Source organism: Lagopus leucura, unplaced genomic scaffold, assembly GCF_019238085.1.
Source record: "Lagopus leucura isolate 7727_CA_CO unplaced genomic scaffold, USGS_WTPT01 Super-Scaffold_100034, whole genome shotgun sequence".
NCBI classification, from domain to species: Eukaryota; Metazoa; Chordata; class Aves; order Galliformes; family Phasianidae; genus Lagopus; species Lagopus leucura.
In genome coordinates this window covers 5,724,839-5,743,736 of record NW_024962283.1, presented here as the reverse complement: position 1 = coordinate 5,743,736, position 18,898 = coordinate 5,724,839, and the positions used below count along the sequence as shown (strand labels likewise).

Genomic DNA, 18,898 nt, shown 5'->3' with positions numbered 1-18,898 from the left:
GTCATGCCTCCCTGAGCAGCAACAGGAGCAAACGCTGCTCAGCACAGTGACCCGGAGTCGCATGTCCAGTGCCACTGCTCAGCACCCATCGGCTTGCACTGTGGTGGCTGCCACCCAGACTGGCATTTCTGCCACATAAGGCCACCAGCCCAGGGCCCCATCCGGCACCTGGTGTCACAGTGCCCAGTGCCTGCTGGGCTGTGTCTCGTGGATGGAGCCTCTGTCCTGCTCCCTTAGTGCCCCTGTGACTTCCCCATCCCCAGTACCCTTAGATTAATTTTGGAGAGCATTTTTATACTTGCCCTTAATGGAGAATAATTTGTTTTAATTTATAAATATCCCATTCCCAAGGTAGCTTAGGCTTCATTGCTTTTATTTAAACCTTTGAAGAGGGACCAACCTGATGCCGTTTGCGCTGTATATGTTTATATATGTATCCATGCCATACATATATATATCTATATGGCAACTCAGACTGATCAGCTTCTAGTTGTGGAGTGACTACATTTCATGCTGCACCATACGTAATGATGATGAGGTAATAGTGCATCCAGTTGTTCAGCTTTTAGAGTGGAGTTTTATTTTCACACTTTTCTATGGAGCCTTCAAACCCCAGGTTTTCACACTAGGCTGTTTTGATAGTTGTTCTCAGACCTCCACTGACATCCTTACCCAGCATTCCCTACTTTTGGGGGCCTTCTATCTTGTTAAAAAAACAAAAAAACAAAAAATCTTTTTACCGAGTGAAACATCAATTCCACCTTTATTCCCATTCTCACTGGTGTAAATACTAACTGAGGATTTTGACTTTGCATTCTGTCAGAATACTGTGTTCAAATAAAAATTACAAAAAAAAAAAAAAAAATACCAACAAAAAACCTCATGCCTGCAGTCTGCACTTCTTCAGATGTCAGCAGTTGTGTACGGAGCAATTCTGGAGTGCCGGGTGCCACAGAGAGGAGCATTGGTCAGGTCTGTCCTTCTGTCCCACCTACATTACTGCCTTGAGATGACAAACACACCGATGCTGTTGAATGTTGCTGTGAACCCGAGTCAGCTGGGTGTCCCATAGGGAGGCTGAGTGGTGTGTGCGTGTGTGTGAGTGTTGGCTTCAAAAGGTGTCAGTAATGTGTCCCAAGTGGTGTGCCTGCACATGGATGATGCTGGAGTAATCAAACTGCATTTAATTCTATCTTAAGCATTGATTTCTCCTACAGTATTCTGGATAAGTAGCAGACCATGGCCTGGACCGGTACACACTGCTGGGCAAAGAACTGGGTGCACTGCTGGGTTCCCCAGGGGTCGGTTTTGGGGCCGTCCTGTTCAGTGCCTTTATTGATGTGCATGAGGGCACTGAGTGCATCCCAGCAGGTTTGCAGATAGCTCCACGTGGGGGGAAGCGTGCATCTGCCCGAGGGCAGGCAGCCCTACAGAGGGACCTGGACAGGCCTATGGCTGGGCTGAGGCCAACGGGACGGAGCTCAAGCAGCCGAGTGCTGGTTCCTGCGCTTCGGCCACAACAACCCCACGCGGCGCCGCAGGCTTGGGGCAGAGCGGCTGCAAGCTGTGCGGAGGGAAAGGAGCCGCGGCTGTCGGTCAGCTCTCGCTCGGCTGGGCGTGAGCCAGCAGTGTGCCCAGGTGGCCGAGAAGGCCGACGGCAGCCTGGCTGTGTCAGCAGCAGCGCAGCCAGCAGGAGCGGGAGGTGAGCGTCCCCTGCACTCAGCTCTGTGAGGCCGCAGCTCGGCGCTGTGCTCGGCGTTGGGCCCCTCGCTGCAATGCAGGCGTGGAGGCTGGGAGCGTGCAGAGAAGGGAACGGAGCTGTGAGGGGTCTGGAGCACAATGGGGTGCGATGGGGAGCGGCTGAGGGAGCTGGGATTGTTCAGTGTGGAGAAGAGGAGCTCAGGGGAAACCTCACTGCTCTCTGCAGCTCCCTGACTGAGGGCTGTGGTGGGCTGGGGGTCGGCCTCTTCTCACGGGAAACAGCAAGAGGACGAGAGTTGCTCCAGGGGAGATTCAGGAGAAACTTCTCCAAAGAGTGGTCATTGGAACAGCTGCGCAGGGAGGTGGTAAAGTCCCTGGAGGTATTCAGGAAATGTGGAGACTGAGGGACACGGTCAGTGGGCAACATTGGTGGTAGGTGGACGGTTGGACCGGGTGATCTTCAAGGTCTTTTCCACCTTAATGATTCTATGATTTCCCAGGACATGGACTGAAAAGCTGAGAGCTCTGCTGTACATCAGTCCTTGGTTGCTGGAATTGCACACAGAAAATAACACAGGTACGTGTATTGAGCTGCAACACTTGTTATCCCACACAGAGCTCTGCCATTTCTGCACCCCCAGCAGCGCCGTGCTCTGCTCTGAGCGCAGCTCGGCATGCTGTGCAGCAGGGCAATGCTGGAGCAGAGCTGCTGGGAGAGACCACATAAACCACATAAACCACATATGCTGCTGCTTTACACAAGCTTGTCCCCATCTCCTCGGAACACAACAGTGGGCTGAAGCAGTCACAGTCGATGTTAATTGGCAGCGTGGCTTCCATAGGAAAACCACTTCTTCAGGGTCTGGGAACATCCCCTTTTGGGGCTGAGCACCAGCCCGAGGTAACACAGATACACTTCCCTCCATTGTTTCTTTTCCAACTGAATTCAGCTGAACAAAGTCTCCTGCACAAGCTGCACTTGATGTTGCATCACTCGGTGTCCTTCTCCTCTCCAGCCCTTCCTCAGCTGCTCCACCCGAGGCGATGTCAGTGCGGCCATCCCGTGACACACGGTGCCGAGCACGCGGTGACAGCGGCGGGCAGTGGGACGGCATCACCCGGGGTTCTGCAAGCTGTCATTCACCCGGCACGGGGAATTACTTGTGGTGTTGATTTAAATGGCAAAGCACAGAGCAAACAGCATCACTGCTCCGAAGCTGAAATCTGCAGAGCCCAGGAGGGAGGCACCTCCAAAACAGCCCTAGCTTAGCAACGACCTCTTTGTACTGTGTGCGGCTTAACCGCGATAGCTTTTACTCTCTTTGATCTTCGGGGTGGCTTTATTCCCTGGATTTCCCAAGACAACGAACACACACTGCTCCACAAGGCAGCACTGCGGTCGCAGAACGCGAAATGGCGGCCTGCAAACCCCCGCCTCCCTGCGCGTAGCCACGCCCGCTCTTAGCGTAGCCACGCCCCCACTCTCCCTCCGCGTTGTCGTTACGTCAGCAGCGTGGTATCCATGGCAACACCGCAGACGCTGCGCAACCTGCGGCCTCCCGCCATGGCCGCGCTGGCCGACCCGCAGCAGGAGGAAGAATTCCAGCGCTTCCTCCGCCGCGTGGACGACATCAGTGAGTGCGACAGAGGGGGGGTGAAACGGCCGGGAGATGGAAGGGGGAATGAATGGAACACTCCTCGTCCACATCTTGCCTGTCGGGTCTCCCCAGGCCGCCTGGTGCAGGGCTTGAGCTCTGCGGACGCCGCTGTCCGGGACGGAGCGATCGCCGAGGCGGACCGGCGGCTCCGGGAGCGGCGGGGCAGCGAGCAGAGCGCGGCCGGGGTGGACAGGACGGTGATCAACACGCACCATCCCGTACAGGTTTGTGCCCCGCTCCTGTGGCCCTGCCTTCTGCACGTGGTGCTCTTTCAAGTCCTGCCAAGCAGAAAATCTCCAACGATGCGTAAGGGGAGCTCAAAGCCCACCCAGTGCCACCCCCGGCCGTGGGCAGGGCTGCCCCCCACCAGCTCAGGCTGCCCAGGGCCCCATCCCACCTGGCCTTGAGTGCCTGCAGGGATGGGGCACCCACAGCTCTCTGGGCAGCAGTGCCAGTGCCTCACCGCCCTGACCAAAGGATTGCTTCCTCACAGCTCACCCACATCTCCTCTCTTTTAGTTTAAAGCCATTCCTCTTTGTCCTGTCACTGTAATGCCATGTAGAAAGTCAATCCCCTGCTGCTTGTAAGCTCCCTTCTGGTGAAGGCGTACTTCACCACCTGTTCCACTGCTGCTATGGATTCTACTGAATTATCCATATGCAAACCTACATGTGCTTTACTTCTTTTTTTTTTTTTTAGGGTTCAGTGAACGCAGAGGCAGTGCACACAGGTAAAGCAGTGCTCCCTGCAGCCCTCAGCACCCCTTCTGTCTGCAGTAGCAGTGGTGCACTGAGGATTGCTCTTAGCTCACACAAGACCTTGTTCCACTGCCACTAAAGTGAAGGCAAACTCTTTGGACACATCTAGAAATGCATCTGTGGCTCATACCCATGTGGCTGAGCATGTCCATTGGTATAGCTTGTCACTGCTGCATGTTAAAGGCTGTTTTTCTGGATTCAGAAAGAAAGAAATGCTTGTCTGGAGGTGAGCTGCTTTGTGGAAAGTACAATCCTAAGAGCTTAGATGTGTAATACATTCCCATTCCAGTTTAATTTCCAAAGTGTTTCCTTCAGATTTTCTTACAATGTGGTGGATGCCCCATTCGTGGAGACTTTCAAGGCAAAGCTGGATCAGGCAACTGGATCAGGCCCTGGGCAACCTGATGGGGTTGTGCATGTCCCTGGGCATTGCAGGGGAGTTGGACTAGATGGCCTCTAAAGGTCCCTTCCAACTAAGGATTCTATGATTCTTTGTAGAGAAATGGCTCAGATGTACCTTGGAAATGACTTTTTTTCTTGTATGCAATTCAATTTTTAATAAAGTAAATTTTTCTTTATTAATTTTTCATAACAAAAATGCCACCAACTCTCCTCCTGCCTCCAAGAGGGCTTCCTGGCTGCTTTGGAGAAGGATGCAAAAGAACGAGCTGAACGAAGGAAGATAAATGAACGCTTAGCAAATGGTAATCAGCAGGGGCTCAAGCAGCTGATGCCTTGGGGAGGTACCCAGCTGGTGTGCTTTGAGATGTGTCGCTGCATGGGGACAAAACAAATGCCAAAGTGTTACTTGGAGTGTGTGTGTATTGTTCTGCAGCTCTGAAGGAGAAGGGAAACGATGCCTTCAGGAAAGGGGACTACAGCACAGCTGCCCAGAGGTACACTGATGGCCTGCAGAAGCTGAAGGATGTGCCGGAGCTGTACACCAACAGAGCACAGGTCAGTGCAGGAGCTGCTGGCGTGCTGACCAGAATACTGCTCTCTGTGTTCTGTTAGTGGCACAAGGCCTGAAAAGGATGGTTCTGCTTCCTGTGGGAGTTTCACAAAAGGTGATGGGTGTTGCTTGACTCCGAGGCTTAGAAAAGGGACTTCTTTGGCTGTATTTCAGGCCTACCTGAAGATGCATGAATATGGAAAAGCCATTGGTGACTGTGAGTGGGCGTTAAAGGTACGTTCAGTTCTGTGGTCAGGTCGAGTGTTTGTGTGCAGCTGTCAGTAAGGAGATGGCATGCTAATGGCAGTGGGAATATGCTGGGGGGAGGTATTTGAAGTTTCTAAGCACTTTGTGTAAAATTCCTTTTTTAACAGTGCAATGCAAAATGCATTAAAGCCTATTTTCTAATGGGGAAGGCTCACCTGGCGCTTAAGCACTATGATGAGGTGAGTTGACTAATTCTTGTCTGCTAGACCATGCCTGTGATTTTGATGTGATGTTGTGGGTGAAGGGACTAATCTGTTGTCTTTTGCATCAGACAGGCGTGTACATGGAGCTTGAAAGAGATTCTGTCCTCCTGCAAAGACAAATAATTTTAAAATCTAGTCTTCTTTCTACTTCTTGTGTCCTTTCTGATGGTTTGCTCAGGTGTGGCAACTGCACTGGCAGCCTGCGGGCAGAGAGGCAGCGCTGTGCTCAGTGGCCGTGCTTTGTCTGGTGGGGATTTGTCGCCACTTGGCGACAAATGAGCAAAGTGTATTTCTACCTTTTTATCCTGAATTGCTCTGCTGCACAGAGCAATTAAACTGCATAGCAATAAGAGGTGATTGTATGTCACCTCTGAAGGAGGAAAGCTCCCTGCATTTCGGGTTAACTGAACTGTTAAGGTGAAAGCTGCTAATGGGAGTGATAGTGTTTCTTTTTCTTTCTGTGATGCTGAATGTCAAACAAAAGATTCAGTTCCACATTCATGTCTGAAGTCCTGATGGGAGCTGAAAACTGTTAAAATAATGGAACATCAAAGCTTTGGTTTGCTTCCTTCTGTAAATATTATTCCTCAGACTTTTACAGTTGTGTAGGCCAGGAACTGACAGACAGGAGTGTTAGCACCTCCTCATTCCTCTTTGAACATAAGAGCCTGTTTCTTTTCTGAATTAAGTCTAGGCAGTGCTACCAGAAGCTCTTACAGCTTGATCCCCAAAAGAAAATTTTATTTAAAGGTAAGGAGTGTCAGTTTTGCTACTCCTGTCTCTTGGTTTCTGATCAGAACATTCTGTTAACTTACTTTGATTTCTTTTGCTTTCCAAGATTGCATGAATGAGGTTAACTTGGAGGAAAAAAGAATGCAAGAGGAAGACAGAGCGATGAAAGCATTTCAGTCCGGAAAACATGCAGCTCTGTCCATAAAAGATCTGCTGCAGAAACTCAACAGGCCAAACCAGAATATCCTCTACTATACGGGAGGGATCCAAGTTCTGATAGGAGCTGTGAAGGAGTGTGAGTGTTTGATGCAAAGCTTGTTTCCATGAGGGGTTGTAACCCACCCGGGTGGATGAATACAACTGCAGTAGTTTTTGAAAGACCAAAAAGCCATTCCTCTGTTTAAAAAACACATATAACAAACGGTGTTTGCTATTTCAACGTTTATGTACAATGGCTGTTTCCTTTTTTTTTTTTTTTTTTTTTTTTTTTCATAACTAAACCAATTCTGTAGCTGAGCTGTTGATACTTCTTAAGGACTTAGTCATGTCATAGAACCTCAGAACGGCTCAGGTTGGAGGGGAGCTCAAAGCCCACCCAGTGCCACCCCCGGCCGTGGGCAGGGCTGCCCCCCACCAGCTCAGGCTGCCCAGGGCCCCATCCCACCTGGCCTGGAGTGCCTGCAGGGATGGGGCACCCACAGCTCTCTGGGCAGCAGCGCCAGCGCCTCACTGCCCTGACCAAAGGATTGCTTCCTCACAGCTCACCCACATCTGCCCTCTTGTAGCTTAAAACCATTCCTCCTTGTCTTGTCACTATAATTTAAGAGGTCTCAAATTACTTTTGAAAAGTTTGCAGTCCTCTGTTGGAGAATAATGATTTGCAGGACCACTCTCCTGTTTAAGTCCTCATAAAAACCCTTGAACATGAAGTCAGTCTTTCTCCACTGCACCAAGCATCAATTAGAGTGATCTTCCACTTCAAACCTGTTTCTGCTTCAAGTGCTCTTGAAGTTTTTCCCCTTTTCAGATTGCAAACCTCCTTTCCCCAGAGCTGTTGATCCGGTGACCTTTTCCTTCAACGCTGTGTTGCAGCAGAGCAGGTGTCTGCCTTCGCCATGGTGCGTCAGCCAGATGGCTCACAGAGCTGACTTGTTTCTCTCTGCCTCTTTCCAGGCACTGAGCAAACTTTATTTAGAACAAACAATGGGTTCAGTATCATCAATGACAACGAGGTCATAAGACGGTAAGAGCTCTCCAGAAGAGAACAGAAGCACGTTACAGCATGAGGAAGTGACAGTGTTGTTTTCGAGAAACTCAATCGCCTCACGAAATGCAGATGAAATGATCACAAGATAATGAAATAGCTGGTTGTGATGTCTGAATAGACTGACTTGTATCTGACCCAAACAAGTAGGGCTCTTTTGGATGCAGTGGACTCATGAGTTTCTGCTTCTGTCTCTGATCTCCTATTTCTGCACAGTTCCCCTATCTCTAATGGTGAGAGCAAGGCTGTAAAAGCTTACTGGAAGAGAACAGCTGATATAAAAGCATAGTTGCCTGAAGTATGTCTGGCTGGACATCAATGTATGTCTCACCTCAGCTCTGCAAAAACTCTCCTCAACCTGTAAAATTCTTCAGTCCTGTAACTGAGGGGGGGGATTCCCTCTGGGATCTGTGTTCTCTGCTGCAGTGTGTTCTGGGTGGCCATTAGATGTTTTGGTAACCAAGAAACAAATCCAGTTCAATCGCTTTCTAAACTTTGTCCTGTAAGGGATCTCTTCCCTAGTAGATCATAGACGCAAGCAAGATCCGCAGGGAAGATGTGATCTGAAAATTTTGCACAACTAAGTTTGTTTGGAACAGTGTGACCTGGTTGGAAAAGGGAAGAGCTGTTCTGCGTGCTTCCAGATTCGCACCACACTCTCCCTCCCTGGCTCACCACAGTCAGTCAGTGCAGAACTGAACACATTACAGTGCTGCATACTGATTGTGGGTGGTCTGTGTGTGCTCAGGGCGGTTAGATTCAGCAAAACATCAGTCTGGCATTGGAGGAGGTCGTCTGGAAGGCACATCTGGTTAAACGCTGTTATTAGAGCTTATGAGCTTAAGTGTTTGTATGGCAGATCCTCATCGCTGTGAGGCTTTCCTGATGTCCCCAGCCAAAGAGCTAACCTTGTTTCATCTGCCCCACGTTCCTTCTGCAAGCTAATGTTTCTCATTTAGGGGCTTCTGTGCAGGAAGAAAGAGCACTGCTGAAGTGGATCTGTGTGTTTCTCTTCTCTCCCTTTGGCAAGCTGTGTGCACTGGGAATGGTAAAAATGTGATCAACATTAATCATTGTTCATGTTCTGTTAATATTGCACACTCTGGGTCTAAAATTGTTGTTTGGCACAAGCAATCGCTTTCCCAGAGCACTTGGGTCTAGGCCTTGCTGTCAGCAAGGCTTTATGAGGGTTGGAGCTATTCTGCTGAGCGCTGCTTCAGCACGGGGCTGAGTTTCCAGTCTGTTTCTGTGCCCGTCTTATGTATGCTGAAGGGGCAGAAAGTCAATTCCCTGTGATTATTGCTGGCTCTTAAGATAACATCACGTTCATTTTGTCTTTTTTAAGCAGTTCTACCCGTAAAAAGCAGGAGTGCTGTTAGAGAAGGGTGAATTCCTTTGGCATCGGCAGTAAGGGGTCGTTGGTTGGGTAGCTCGTGCCTCTGTTTCCCTGAGGTTTGCAGGGAGGTCAGGAGCAGATTGAAGTGGTGAAGTGGTGCAGGCTGCTGTGGGGAAAAGAAGAGTGCTTGTGCCTGCACTTGTGTTCACTTGTGTGTTGCTGGGTCCAGCTGATGCATGAGGAATTGTGTAGTTAGTGAGAGCAGGAGTGATGACGGGGATTGCATCGCCTGTGACATTGTACTTAGATTCCTCTTTTTGCAGAAGAAAATCAGCGGCTGCTGTTGACTCACCCTGATGTGAATGCACAGCTGTTGGAATTGCTGTGTTCTGGTGTGTTGGAGATCCAAAAGGAGACGCTGGCACTAATTGCTCTCTATTCAGATAATGAGAATGGGAGGAAACTGTTGATCAGGCACCAGGACCTATCCAGGTAACAAATGCAACTATAATTTGGTAGAACTCCCTTTACCCTGGGCTTGCAGAGGTCCAAAGCTCGCTCCACTGGCACCAAGCAGAGCACCAGGTGGGTGACAGGCTTCTGAAAGGGGTGTCATGATGTTGAGACTTAGGCCAAGGTGAGCAGAAGTGGGAGTGAGGTGTAGGGAGACAGCAAACTTTTGCACTGGAGATGTCTGTGAAGCTAAGCAGCTAAGCTAAGGAGGTCCTCCTTTCTGAAGAGGTGTAACTTGGAAGCATAGTTATGCTTTTTAAACCAGTAAGGCTGTGTGCCTAGCACTCCAGTAAGAGCTGCCATTGTTGCCTCTTGGTATAGCTCATGCTTTCAAACAGCTGCTCTCTCCTCATCTGGCAGCTGGCATTTATGATGAGTTGGTGTTGCCAAGGCTCACTAAAGTGGAGAAATAAAAAGCCTGTTACGTCGTTGCTCTTGTCCTGCCATTTCCTTCTTAGAATGGTTTGGGTTGGAAGAGGTCTTTAAGATCATCTAATTCCAACTCCCTGCTATAGGCAGGGACACCTCCCCCTAGACCAGGTTGCTCACAGCCCCATCCAGCCTGCCTTGAATACTTCCAGCGAGGGACTATTCACAGCCTCACTGGGTGACCTGTTCCAGTGTCTCACCAACATCACAGTAAATAATTTCTTCCCAATATCTAGTCTAAATCTACCCTCTTCCAAGTTTCCCCAGTTAACCTGTGTTAACCAGAGCAGAAATTTTTAATGTGCTACTTTGCACTAAAAATTTAAACCAGTGGATGAACAGAACAGGTTCGCCACAGATGTGTACTTCACTGTGTTACATACAATGTTCATCCCAAGACCTGTAAAGCTTCTTGGTTAAAACACCCACTCACCCCCAAAAACTGTTGGGTTTGCTCAGCACGTCCTTCTAAACCACACAGTCATCACCAGTGATCTTCCCTGCAAATGTCTTTAATAATTAGGCCAAAGCTGACATGCAGTTTTTTTCTCTTTTTTTTATTTATGACAGATGGCTGCAGATATTGGTGACGTTTGTCAACAGCACTGATGCCAAGGCTGGCAGTGCCATGAGTATTCTGTCGGATTTAAGTCAAGAGGAAAAGTAACTTGCACTTTTTCCTTTTTTTTAATAAGTTACAATAGTATATACTAAGTGACCTTCTGATAGAGGCTGCCGGCCTTCTTTACTCATTTTACCTTCTCTATATGTTGCTGTTTTGTTGCTTATTGTTTGCTTATAAACAAACCTGTTGTTTGTTTGTCTGTTATTCTAAAGCTCTAAGTGTCCAAACACGGCTTTCTTTGTCCTCACAGGTTCAAAGCACAGTGTCGCCTCACGTTTTCCACATCTGTTTTACCATTGTTCATCCAACTGCTGGTATGAAAGGTCTTAATTTCTGTGTTTCCAACATACTCTTCTGTAACATGTCTCATGACAACTCCTTCCAGCATCTAAAGGGGCTGTGAGAAGGGAAGGGACGGACTCTATAGTGGGTCTGTGTGATGGGAGAAGGGGAGATGGCTTCAGACTACAAGAGGGGAGACTGAGGTGGAGCTGAGGAAGAAGGTTTGGCAGTGAGGGCGGTGAGGCGCTGGCACAGGTTGCCCAGAGAGGCGGTGGTGCCCCGTCCCTGCAGACAGCCAAGGTCAGGCTGGACGGGGCTGTGAGCACTGCTGAGCTGTGGGTGTCCCTGTGCGCTGCAGGGAGCGGCACCAGGCGGCCTTCAGCTCCCTTCCACCCAAACCATGCTGTGAATCTATGAAAGATCCTGAAATCTCAGTCAGAGAGATAGGAGCACCCGTATGTTGTAATTTGCTCTTAATGTGTTCTTCTACTCTTCTGTTTTTAGGCCTCAGCCAAGCAGGTGGACCAGGCAGCCCTCTCACGTTGCATTGGCATCATGGGGAACCTGTGTGCAGATGCAGCCATCCGAGTGCAGATGGCAGAGTGCAATGAGTGCTGGCAAGCCTGCTTACAGCTGGTGGTAAGGAGGCTTGGTGGCTCCCTATAGCAGCATTTTCTGCCCTGCTGCCTCTGAAAATGGCACCTGTGAGATGTGTTTGTGCCTCCCCCAGCAGCGCTGAACCTCTGAGTTGATCACACTTTTCTCTCCTTTGTGCACAGGATGGATGTGCTGATGTTGGCACACCCAGATATCGGGAGTGTGTGTTTGCAGTGCTGGGCCTCATGATGAACTTACTGCTTGAATCAAACTCCGTCATCCAGGTAAATGAGACCAGAGATGTTCTTTGGTAGCTTTCTTCCTGTGATTGCTTTCTTGGTGATACAAAATTCTGTGAGCAGTTTGAGCACCTTCCTCCCTTGTTACTGTAAATGGGCCCCATGAAAGTTCTGTAGCTAAATGGGAACATTTTGATAGAGTGAGAGAGGGAATGGCCACAGAACAGCACGAGCCTCACAGTCTGTACCAGGAGAGGAGCACAGCTATGCTGTGTGGATGTAGAGCCTTCTTTCACAACAAACGTGCTGAGATGCTCCTAAGGCTCCAACGTCAGATTTTGCTGGTGTTCAGTTAATTGTTAATTTTTGTTGGTGTTTAAGGTTACCAGTCAGGGTCCTTGGCAGTTCAAGTAAGCTAAAAAGCAGAAGAATGTAAGAAATGCTCATTAACACCACCCTGTGTAAGCATCTAAATGTGCTACTGAGGGACGGGGGTTATGGTGGTAGGTGGATGGTTGGATGAGGTGATCCTGGAGGGCTTTTCCAACCATAACTATTCTATGATTCACCCACAGACACACAGTTTTGACAAAAATGCAGCATAAGGCATAGATGGCTCCATGCCATCGTGTTGCAAATGGTTTGTTTTGCATCAGTCTCCAATTCTGGAATGTTCTTAGGTGCTTGGCACATCCCAAAACTACTTTAAAGTAAAGAAACGTTAAAAAAGAACAACTGCTGAAGAGTTATTAATTGGGGCCATGTGTGCCCCCATCTCCATTTGTAACATAGAGCAATTTGTTACATTCAAGCATTTCTGCTTGAATGCTTTGTGGCAGTCAGCTGTTCCTGAGCTCTTGGCTTTGTTTTGCAGTGCCTTGCTTTGAACATAAGTGGCAGATGCATGTCCCTGCTCAGGGATCAGGATGGAAGAACTGTGACAGTAAGTAGACATGTCTGGAGTAAGAAAAGATCACATTGCTCAGTCAGACCTGAACACTGCAGTGCCAAATCCTGACCTGTGCAAGCTTTGTGGAAGCCTTTCTGTTAGGCTTTGAAGCCGAAAACAAATGTTGAGTATTAGTAGTAGCAACAACAAAAAATAACATGGCCCTTGGATTATTTATATTCTGGTTGATGAAAGAGATGTTCAGTGTTTTCTTGAAACCTACAAAGTAGAAGCCTGCACAAATCGTTTCATCCTTTGGATGGTTTTCAGTGCAGAGCATTAAATCAATCTGGAAGCAAAGGAGCAAGAACAGTTTGGGTGTTTAACAGCTGTTCCTTTTTATAGTTCCTGTTGTGAATCATTCCTAGGACATTGTACCCCTACTAATGGTGTGTAACTCCCACATATAGTAATTATTCAAGGCAAATGGGTGGAAGCAGATGTGGTCTCAGCTGGGAGTCTCTTCACCTCTCTGAACTCACATGAGCTGTTCTGATCTGTTTTATGTGCAGTTAGAGGCTCAAGTTGTCACTGGTGCTATTTGTTTCAAAAAATAAGTGTGCAGAGTGTCCTTGATCATACTTTGGTATCACCCCCCTATATTGGAATCTTTAGAAGCCGTGCTGAGCTCACTTTCCAGTAAGCAACAAAAAAAGCTGCGTCCTAAAGATGTTCTTCATTATATTTCTGTAAACTTCTCCTTTTGTCATTTGAATGACTTCGGGTTTGTTCTGCCATCTGCAAAACCAAAATAATTTGAAAACTCTTTAAATAAATTTGTCTGTACAAATAAATGTTGGGCATTTTTTTCTTTTCTCCCACACTTTTCTTACTCAGAGAGCCATTGGAGTGCTGAGTCGCATCCTGGCAGCATCCCCACTGGCAGTAGAAGAAGCAGTGAAAGGAGGAGTGGTGAAGAAAATGATCAAATTCTTGAAGGTAAAGTAATTCCACTGATTTCACTTAGTTTTTCCTTTCGAAGTCCCTAAAGAAAACCTAAATTGCCCCTGCATTCAGCCTCCTTTCCCAAGGAGAAAGACCTGTGCAGTCACTCTGCATGTGTTTGCATCCATTCCATCAGAGTGCTGGGGCTCTCTAGCACAATTTCAACAAGTCTGGAGCATAACTGCTGCCTTGTAGTCTGTATCCCAAATTTCTGAGTTGTTTGTCCGTGTGCCAAATGCCCCTACAGCTCTACTTGTGGAGATCTGCAAATGCAGGAATCCACTACTGCAGGCTCCACTGCAGGATTAAAGCTTAAGATGGGGTGATAAAATCTGGACCACTGAAAGGCAATGGAGCCCTTTGCCCTGATGACCAGTGAGTGCTGAATCAGGCCAGGGAGGAATATATCCCTAGGTATGTATATACATGAAATAGTCTGTAGGCACTGCTTGGCTGTGTATCTGTGCACTGATGGGGTTTGTATCCATGCAGCCTTGTGCAGATGCCAGACTTGCTGTCCTGCAGATTGAAGCAGCCTAAACAAAAGACTGTAACAGTCTAACTCCTGTAACAAGCAAGCACCAGAGCTGTTGGAAAGAAACTGGGCTCCAGAGATTGAGATAATTCTGTATGTGTGCTTCTGGCAGGGAAGAATGGTTTCTATTCTATTTTTCAATCTCTGTCCATTCTGTGGTCTTTATCTGGGATATGATCTTAGGCATAGTGAACAACTGTATCTGTGGTGTCTAAACTGTTTTGTAACCTTAAGTTGGGGCATGGACTGTATGCTTATTAGTTTACACTTTATTCTAATCCAAATCTAGGCTGGAGGACAGACCACATCCAGTTACGCTATAAGGACTCTTTCCATCTGCACAAGAAGCAGCAGACAAGCCCAGGAAGAGGTGGTGAAGTCAGATAAGAGTAAGTGACAGCTTCACTAATTAGAGAGAGAATGCAAAAATCTCAGCATTGCCCACCTACCTTCCTCCCTTCTAGGACAGAGATCTACACTTGTTTTACTCTTGCAAGACTTCTGTCATGTTTTGTAAGAAATCCTTAATGAGCCTTAGTTTGTGTGGATGCAAACGTGCATCAAATAGAAAACTTGGGTTAGAGAAACTGCCCTTTACATTCATAAAATGGTTTGAAATACTTTTTTGGGAGGGCAGAAATCTCTGAAAATTCTGGAAATGCAACCCAATTTCTGCTACAATTCAGAAGTTGGTGGCCAAAAGATGAAGCTGTGTTTAGACATTCCAGAGGTCGGGGTTGCTTACAGGTTCCTTCAACTTCTGTGTGGACATTTGGTCTTATATTAATATATCAGGTCTCATATTAATAAAATAAATAATAATAAAAAATAATATTTGGTCTCCTATTAATATACTAATAGGAAATGGGGGAGGAGGTGGATTGCCAGTATCAGACAGGTGGGTGTCTCAGGGTATTTTTGAGTTATTAATGTTTGCTCTGGTTGTGTGGTATAACGCTACTTAGATTGCTTTAAAATCCAGATTCAATTAATGCTTATGTAATTACCACAGAGAATACTTAAGTGTGATCTAAATAGTTGAACCTGTCAAGAAATTGTCAGCTCATGTAGCTCTGCTTGAACCCAAAGGATTTTCACTCATTAAAAGCCTCTCAGAGCATCATCTTCCTTTTGTACACCCAAATTAGTTTCACTGTCATCTGCAGATGAAGCTTCCATTTCCTCAGATAGCAAGAGCTGATTGTTTTCACCAAAATTCTGGATATTCACCTTGTGAAAAGTCACTATTTCTGTCATCATTTTGCTAACACAGACTTAGCTCTGCTGCTAGGAGATTCGTTCCTGTTGGAACTGAGCTGTAAAACCCATCACAGTGCGAGATCTCTTAGTCAGCAAGCAGCAACGGCGGCGCGTTCAGATTCAGGGGAATGTGTAACAAATGGAGAAACACAAAGTCTGTACTGAAGAACCTCTTGGTGTGCAGATGCATTTTGCTGGGACAGATGTGTTCACAGGTGAAGAGGAGAAAGCACATGGCACCCTGAGCCTGGAGAAGCAATGCTTTTGCTCTTCCAGGTTTTCTAGGAAAATATTTCCCCATGGAACAGTGCTGGGGGTTCTGCTCTATTGCTTAGATAAAAGCAGCAGAAGATATTGTTCATTGCAGGGCAGTTGGACTAGATGACTTCTAAGGGTCCCTTCCATGTCAAAGGATTCTATGATATCAGTGCTATTTGAACAAGTCTGGGCTCACTGTATACGTGAAATCTTTCTTGTTCACAGAGTTCAGCGTACTGCTGAAGCTCCTGGACTCAGAAAATGAAATGATTGTGGGAAATGCTGCTTTCTGCCTTGGTCAGTGCCTCCTTGTTCCTGGAGCAGCAACATCCTTACTGAATTCCAACGTTGTGATGGCTCTGTTGAAACACGCTGGTGGTGATGCTGCAAGAACTTCAGTGCAGGAGAATGCAGCAATTGCTCTGGGGAAGCTGTGTGTTGCAGAACCAAGGTATTGCAAAAAAAAAAAAAAAACACAAAACCACACCAAAACCAGTGGAAACAAAACACTACTGTTCTCCTGCACCATCCAGATTTCACTTGTTGGTAATTGTTGGAAAACTGACATGTGAACCTGTATGGAACTGGGACATGGTAGGAGGAGGAAAATGAGGAATCCAGTAACGCCAAACCAGTGTGGGTCAATTCCACGCAGAGAGGCAGCAGTACGGGGCAGATGAGCAGCTTGTTTAAGTGTTCTATGACATGCCACTCTTCCTCTAGTTGGAATTCCCATTTGCTGTACTGTCTGCCCCATCCTGCTTTAGGACTTTTTGTTTCTCATTCCGATTGCTTGGAGGAGCTCATTTTGCATTGTTTCATGTTACTTGTGCTGGAAGAATGGACAGAGGAAGAGTGATCAGTTAAGCTTGTAGAGGTCAGAAATGAAAGCACAACAAAAGTATAGATGTCAGCACAGAATGTCTGTGCTGCTGCCTGCCAAGAGCGGGCTGAGCCCCAGCTGGCTGCACGGTGCCAGGTGGACACAGAGCTGTGTTCTTATTAGGAGAACTGAGTTCCAGTACCAATGTTTCTGTACCTCCTGAGCCACTGCAGAAAACAACGGGTAATGCAAAGGGTAATGGTGAAGTTCCAGAAGTGCTTTGTGTTCCCTGGAGCTCCCAAATGAGCAAGAAAGGATCTGCTCTGAGCTCTGCAAAACACTGCAGAGATGTGAGAACCTTATTAGGGGTGTCGCCTATGTGAACGGTTGTCAAGTATCATTTGGAACTCTGGCTTTCCTTTTCATGGGGAATAGCCATTTAGAAACCTTCTGTCGTGTTACTTTGGAGTTAAGGTGTTCAGTGACCTTGATGGTTTCGTTGGGGGCGTAGCAGAGCAGTGGGAGCTTAAGAATCCTGTAGTCAGTCACTCCCCATCCTCTCAGCAACTTCTCCCTTTGTCTTTTCAGGCATATTTGTCAACTGCGGGAGCTCAATGGCATGGCCATCCTCAACTCCTCTATGAAATATGTGCACAGCTCCTGATGTCCCCCAGAGGGCTTTGATAAATGCTGTTCATATCCCTTACTGTTCCATGTTTTCTTCTTTTCTTAATAAAGCTCATTCAAAGCAGATAACCTTTTCAATCGCTTTCAAGTGTTTGCTCATACATAGAAGCCAGAGAAATGATATCAACATAAAGATCAGGAGAAAGAAGGTAATTTATTATCTAGGCTAACTAAAAATAACAACTTCTGCTCTGCTCATATTCACTTCAGTAAATGATGCTGCCCTTTCCTGGGGCCAAGTCTCTTGTTGCTTCATCATCAACCAAAGGGTCACCTGCCTTGTGGTGTGAGTCAGTGCCCAGAGCTTAGAAGAAAACAGAAACAATCCTTTATCTCCTGGGGGCTACTTTATGCTTTGATATTGCATGTGTGATCTCACCTGCTTAAATACATTGATTTTAGCATACTAATTTACTGAGCTGTGGGTCTTAGTGATAACTTATGGTAATGAGGTTAACGAATGAATTAGGGTCTCATTTAGCAGCATTACTTTTGTAAATTTGGTCGAATCCCTTTGGCCTTTATATTTGAGTGGAGTAAGAACAGCTGATGACCTGCTTGATCCTAAGGACTTTCTCGTGGCCTCTTGTGTTCATCTCTAATTGTTAGGAGACCATAACACAAATGGTTCATCCTTTCCTGTCTGTGTTTTCTGGAGAGGTCAATAACGAATTAAGAGCAGTGCCAAGTTAAGTGTGACCTGCAAAGAAAGGCAGTAACACATTGCTCTTCTTAAGTGTCCTTCCAAAAAGACATTTTAAATCATATAAAGAGGAGTTTAGTCTGAAGAACTGTCTTTCTGCACTGAAGTGTAGCAGTTTTATTGCTGAAGTTCATTGCCTGCTATAAAACAGTGCTTTAGCATGAAGGCAAAGCACCAAAAGTGTGCTTTAATCATCCATGAATCAAAGCCCCACAGCTTTAGTGGATGTCTTCAATGCTTCTGAAAGGTTATCTGTAGCAGATTCTTCATGGTGAGCAGCAGTAGCACTGCTGGTTAAAGGCTATCAAATTTAACAAATGTTCTCTTTGAAAATAAACAGGTGAACCTACATCCAAATCTCTAGTAAAAGCTTGCAGAACTTCACCCAAACAAGAACATGACCATAAACGCAGTTCTTTGTGGCCTTAGTTCTGAGCATGGAAACCAAGAGATGTATTATGTTTATGGCGAAGCATGGTCAGTTGTGTTTGACTTTGAAATGGCTTTTCCAGCTGCTTCCATGACACTTGTGATGGTCTGTGTACATAATCTCATCCCTTTAGAACAGTAGCCTATATGTGTATCATCTCTTTTTTGATATTGTCTTCCTTTCAGAACAGCAGCTGGATCTTCTCACTTTAGAAGGAAGAAACTCTCTTGCCCCTGCTTTTCTTCCCTGGAAGTGAAAAGCATCTGATCAATAATCTCACTGTGTTTTATAAATCCCTACCAGCAAATTGCACCTAGCCAAGGCAAATAGGTAACAAATATTTGACACCTTTCTGTAGCAATCATGTCCAAATAAGCAGTACTACACTTCAAGCTTGGCAAATGCCAACAATGTCTTACCGAAAAACCCAAAACATTAGTTCATTAGTGTTCCAGGACTGGCTGCCCCAGATGCCAGTCAAGATAAGTGCCTTTCCCAAACAGCTGTGGCAGTGGGAAGGAGGTGACCTTGGTGAGCGATGGGGCACAGATCAGGACTATCTGCTGGGCTGTGCTTCATCAGCCTGCTGCAGGACAGATAATGCCTTATTGTTGGTTTCCCTCAAGAGCGATCGCCTCTTCCTTGGTGTCTTTTACAGTGCTCTTCTAAGCTATTGTTGTTCTGCTTATCTGAATGTTGCTCATTTTTTAGATGCGATTTCCACTACGTTCACGACATTCACGGCTATGTAA

The 18,898-nt window shown here is 46.7% G+C and overlaps 1 protein-coding gene across 3 annotated transcripts; it reads left to right on the top strand.

Moving 5' to 3' along the window:
• Positions 1 to 3,223: 3,223 nt before the first annotated feature.
• Positions 3,224 to 17,077, top strand: TTC12 (tetratricopeptide repeat domain 12). Of its 3 annotated transcripts, XM_042882584.1 has the most exons (21): positions 3,224 to 3,335; positions 3,432 to 3,583; positions 4,059 to 4,089; positions 4,744 to 4,821; positions 4,953 to 5,074; positions 5,244 to 5,303; positions 5,444 to 5,515; positions 6,229 to 6,289; positions 6,378 to 6,566; positions 7,445 to 7,514; positions 8,495 to 8,583; positions 9,195 to 9,363; positions 10,384 to 10,476; positions 10,689 to 10,752; positions 11,225 to 11,359; positions 11,500 to 11,601; positions 12,431 to 12,499; positions 13,343 to 13,444; positions 14,275 to 14,374; positions 15,729 to 15,954; positions 16,915 to 17,077. In XM_042882584.1, the coding sequence occupies exons 1-21, from the start codon at positions 3,224 to 3,226 to the stop codon at positions 16,988 to 16,990; spliced, it is 2,172 nt and encodes a 723-aa protein (XP_042738518.1). In that variant the 3' UTR covers positions 16,991 to 17,077. The 3 variants fall into 3 exon arrangements, with proteins under 3 accessions (XP_042738518.1, XP_042738519.1, XP_042738520.1); XM_042882585.1 differs by lacking the exon at positions 4,059 to 4,089 and having other exon boundaries at positions 3,250 to 3,335; positions 4,746 to 4,821; XM_042882586.1 differs by lacking the exons at positions 3,224 to 3,335; positions 3,432 to 3,583; positions 4,059 to 4,089 and adding an exon at positions 4,115 to 4,343.
• The last annotated feature ends 1,821 nt before the right edge of the window (positions 17,078 to 18,898 follow it).

Coding starts and splice junctions, on each gene's coding strand:
- TTC12 (XM_042882584.1), top strand. CDS start 3,224: ATGGCAACACCGCAGACGCTGCGCAACCTGCGGCCTCCCGCCATGGCC. Junction 4,090..4,743: donor CGCAGAGGCAGTGCACACAG/GTAAAGCAGTGC, acceptor CCTGCCTCCAAG/AGGGCTTCCTGGCTGCTTTG. Junction 14,375..15,728: donor GGTGGTGAAGTCAGATAAGA/GTAAGTGACAGC, acceptor TCTTGTTCACAG/AGTTCAGCGTACTGCTGAAG.